The sequence below is a fragment of the Kryptolebias marmoratus genome, linkage group LG18 (assembly GCF_001649575.2).
Source record: "Kryptolebias marmoratus isolate JLee-2015 linkage group LG18, ASM164957v2, whole genome shotgun sequence".
In the NCBI taxonomy this organism is placed as follows: domain Eukaryota; kingdom Metazoa; phylum Chordata; class Actinopteri; order Cyprinodontiformes; family Rivulidae; genus Kryptolebias; species Kryptolebias marmoratus.
The window spans coordinates 19326032-19330913 of NC_051447.1; the positions used below are offsets into that span (position 1 = coordinate 19326032).

General features: G+C 47.5%; 1 protein-coding gene across 1 annotated transcript in view; it reads left to right on the top strand.

Moving 5' to 3' along the window:
* Positions 1–4181: 4181 nt before the first annotated feature.
* The window catches only part of LOC108249648 (arg8-vasotocin receptor-like), a 3580-nt gene continuing 2879 nt past the window's right edge, over positions 4182–4882 (top strand). The window contains exon 1 of the mRNA XM_025002239.2: positions 4182–4879. Coding sequence (XP_024858007.1) covers positions 4216–4879 — 664 coding nt within the window. The 5' untranslated portion in view covers positions 4182–4215. The remainder of the gene's footprint in view (positions 4880–4882) is intronic.

Here is a 4882-nt window from a genome sequence, read left to right on the forward strand (position 1 = left end):
TTGAAAGAATGGAGTTTCAGTTCCTTGGAGTTGTGACAGGAAAACGGAACAGCGAGACTAACAGTTGGTTTGGTTCGGCCTTGTTCGTCATGTGGTTTTGGGATTTTACCTTGGAGATGAAAGAGTTCATGACTGCAACAAATAGACTGCTAATGCAATCAGCTTACCGTGTTGTTTCTTTTTTTTTTTCCTGCAAGCTGTTCTCTGAGAATTTTAGGAAATTCAGGAAAGATTTTAGATTCAAGCGATGCTTCTCCACAATAAAAGGAGCCAGCTGAGGTGGCTCACCTGATTAAGATGCCTCCCTTTTGAGATTTACGAAGCAAAGGCAGCTGGGCGAAGCTCCAAGGGTTTACCCAGGAATTGTTCCGGGGATTATGTGTTCCAGCTGGGCTGGGATCAGCTGGGGATTCCTCAGGAGAAACTGGAGGAAATTGAGACGTTCAGGTGATTTTTGCTCCACCCGTTTCAGACAGATAAACAGGACGGGTATCATCCTGTATGTCTTTAATAGATAACATACATCTGGGTGTGTATATAGTTTCTTTTCCAGGTGAAACTACGGCGTTCACAGCTACAGGCTAACCATGAAAACTGTTTTTTTCCAGTGTAAAGAATCTCCAAACTTTGGTGAAATTATCGCTGAATGTGTCTCGACCACTTTAAACTGCCGCCACACAAGCGGTTTAAAGCATGACAGGAATTAGGACTGCACTCTATTACCAAAAGTATTCACTCACCCATCCAAATCAGTGAACTCAGGTGTTCCAATCACCTCCACGGCCACAGGTGGATAAAATCAAGCTGCTTCTACAGCCATTAGTGGAAGAATGGGTCGCTCTCAGGAGCTCAGTGAATCCAATGACAGGATGCTACCTGTTCTCTACTAAATGTTCCACAATCAGCTGTTAGAGGTTTTATAACAAAGTGGAAGAGATCGGGAACGACAGCATAAAACCACAGAGTGGCTCAGAGGTCACCGACGTTCTGCAGACCTCCAGACTCCATGAGGCCTTCAGAGAGGAGAGAGCTTCATGGTATGGGTTTCCATGGCAACAGCTGATCCAAGCCTTCCATCACCAAGAGCAAAGAGTCGGCTGCTGTGGAGTAAAGACCGCCCCACTGGACTCTAGAGCCGTGGAGACGTGTCCTCTGGAGGGACGGATCACGCTTCAGGAGGACGGTTCCTGTCTGATTGCATCGAGCCGAGTGTAAAGCATGGTGGAGGGAGGATCATGGTGTGGGCTTGTGGCTCCAGAGAAAGGAACTCTTAATGCTTCAGCATACGGAGACATTTTGGACACTTTCATTCTCTCATCTCTGTGGGAACAGTTTGGGGACAGCCCCTTCCTGTTCCAACATGGCTGAGCACCAGCGCACAAAGCAAGGTCCACAAAGACGAGGATGAGGAAGAACCTGACCATCCTGCACCGAGTCCTGACCTCCACCTGATGAATCAGAGCAGAGACTGAGAGACTTCTGTCCAACATATGGAAGAACGGTCCAAAACTCCCAGAAAATCTCAACCTGTGGAAAACCTCCCAGAAGAGCTGAAGCTGCTATAGAAGCAGAGTGGGCCAACGTCAGAATAAAGCCTGTGGATGAAGGACGGGACGTCCCTCAGGTTCATGTACCGCTTCCTGAGACCTGAGAGGAGAGACGCCAAATCAGCGATCAGAGTATCTCGTGGAGTAACTGTCTCGTTACATTCGTCATGTTTACCATTCCCTCTTCAGCAGATGTCCAAACCATGATGTGAGCAGGGTTAGGATAAATGGAGTCAGAATTATTCCAGTTGTTGTTTCTTCTGCAACACATAAATTTGTAGTGAGCATCCATGAAGTCCATTCCCGTTAAATTTCCTCCAGAATCTGTTTGTCACGTGCAAACGGATCCAGCAGAGTTTCAAACTCATTTTCTCACCAAGATCTCCATTTGGGTTTGAAAAACAGCAAAAAAAAGGTTGTTTTGCAAAATAATCCAGAGTCTTAAGTTTAAAATTGTCTAAAAAAAAACCAAAATGGAGGCAAACTAATTATTTGATCACCTGCTGGTTTAGTAAATTTGCTCGTTTATACAACCTGTAACGGGCCGGTCTTTGTGCCGTCTTATAAAATAAAACCTCTCGAGGAGGCTCAGGAGGTTTGTGGTTTTTTTTTTTATAAAAGTTTGTGTTGATCTTTTCAGGCAGGAGTTTCTGCTTCAGTCTGTCCGGTGATTGGTTAACGAGCTCTGAGGCTCTGAGGCTAATTAGATCATCTGAACACGCGGCGACTCGAGCGAAGGCGCGGCGTTAATTAGATGCTGATTGGACCGAGCAGTTCCTGTTAGCGCAGAACGTATTGCTTCATTAATCAGTTCGGCTGTTCCGAGGATAAAACAGGCCGTCACCTCAGGTTCCTGAGAGTTTACGGTGCAGGACTGGATAAAATGACGTTAACTGCAGCAGCGTGGTTGATGGTAACGGCGCCTTGTGGAGGAAATTGGATCTTCGATCCCTCCGTTTATTCCTCAGCAGGTTCAACTGAAGGAAACACTTTCGTTAAATGATCATAGATTTATTTATTTTGATGCTATAACAGAATATATTTTGCATTTATTGGTGCAGGAAGCTGCTTGATGCTTGTACGTGTTTTTAATTTATAATAAATGTTAATAAGGCTGGAAAATGTTTTTTCATCAAGTCTGCATTTAATTTCACTTTATTTTCACTAAAAATAGCTGCAAGCAGGACGAAAGAGATTTCAACGCTTTCCAACAAAATGAGAAGTTTTTGCTCTTAATCAGGTAAACAGATTAAAAACTTTCTGCTTTGTTTGTTTAACCTCCCACACTGTAAGTTGAGATGCTGAAAGCAACTTTAGGAGGTTCTAAATATCTTTAAGTTAAAATACAAAAAAAGCACAATTTGTTCTTTAGATTCTGTGTTAGAACTTAGTTGGTGCAAAAAAACAAACGGAAACATTTTATTTCATCCATCTACCTCCTCTTATCTTCGGTCGGGTCGAGGAGGCAGCAGGTCCAGGACAGAAACCCAGACCTCCTCCAGCTCCTCCTGGAGGATCCCAAGGTGTTCCCAGACCAGAGAGGATCCAGAGAGTTCTGGTTCTGCCCCGAGGTCTCCTCCCAGTGGGACATGCCTGAGAAACCTCCAAAGGGAGGCGTCCAGGAGGCGTCCTGATCAGATGAACCACCTCAGCTGACTCCTTTCGACGAGGAGGAGCAGCGGCTCGACTCTCTGAGGCTGAGGAAGCTCCTTTCAGCTGCTTGGATCCAGGATCTGGTTCTTTGGGTCCTGATCCAAACCAGAAAAGACTAAAGTTTGATTTCAGTTCAAAGAAACAAATTAAACAAATTAGATTTGTTGTGAATTTTAAAACCTTTAACCAAAGAAATCAGTCACACATTGATTATTTTGTTTAATTTTTTAAAATTATGCCTTAATAATTTTATCCCTGAAGGTAAAAGGGGGATAAAGGTTTTGCCCAGGCGTTTGTCTGTTAGCAAAATATCTAATGAACCAGTGGACAGATTTTAATGGAACCCTTTGAAACGAATCATTGATGAACATCTGATTAAGTTTTGGAGTCAGCTTGATTCAAGATGGCCACCACAGCTAATCCAGACTTTTTGCTAATTTGGTGTGGTAGTAGCTGAGAGTCATTCACATCACATCTGTTTATGTTGTTAGTTTTATTTTATTTTATTTTATGGGGTTTTTTTAATCATAAAAAATGAGATGAATAGAATAAAATATTCCTCTGATCTTTGAACTCATTCCTCCAGTGGCTCCTTATCTGGTTTGGTGTAACTGTAGAGTTTGAGGAGGAGGAAGAGGAGGAGGTGTGTGTGTGTGTGTGTGTGTGTTGCGGGGAGCAGCCTTTAAAAGAAGCTGCAGCTCAGAACTGAACTCAGACTCCGTTTTTACAGAAGGAACCATCTTTTTGTCTGGGATAAAACAGTCCTCCTTCCGGTCCTCTTTCTGGTCCTCTTTCTGGTCCTCCCTCTGGTCCTCCTTCTGGTCCTCCTTCTGGTCCTCCCTCTGGTCCTCCTTCTGGTCCTCCCTCTGGTCCTCCTTCTGGTCCTCCCTCTGGTCCTCCTTCTGGTCCTCCTTGTCCTCCGGAGCGGAGCTGGGAGGACTTTGAATCCGCAGCTGGCTGCGCTGGTGCCCGTTACGCACCGGCGCGCGGCTCCGTACGCGAGGAGGAGACCACCATGATGCTCCTATCCCCGGAGACTTTCTGCAACATCACGGGTCCGAACTGCTCCGAACCGACTAACGGGACGGAGCAGGCGGCGCGCGCAGCCCCGGAGGCTGCTGGGAACCACACCGACCCGTTCGGCCGGAACGAGGAGGTGGCGAAGATGGAGATCTCCGTCCTGAGCCTGACCTTCGTGGCGGCGGTGGTGGGGAACGTGAGCGTGCTGCTGGCCATGTACCGAACCCGCAGGAAGCTGTCCCGGATGCACCTGTTCATGAAGCACCTGAGCCTGGCGGACCTGGTGGTCGCCTTCTTCCAGGTGCTGCCGCAGCTCTGCTGGGAGATCACCTTCCGCTTCTACGGACCGGACTTCCTGTGCCGCATCGTGAAGCACCTGCAGGTTCTGGGCATGTTCGCCTCCACCTACATGATGGTGATGATGACTCTGGACCGGTACATCGCCATCTGCCACCCGCTGCAGACCCTGCAGCAGCCGGCGCGGCGCGCGCACCTGATGATCGGCTCCACGTGGGCCTGCAGCCTGGTCCTCAGCGTCCCGCAGTACTTCATCTTCTCCCTGAGCGAGGTCCGACCCGGTTCGGCCGTCTACGACTGCTGGGGCCACTTCATGGAGCCGTGGGGGCTGCGCGCCTACATCACCTGGATCACCGCCGGGATCT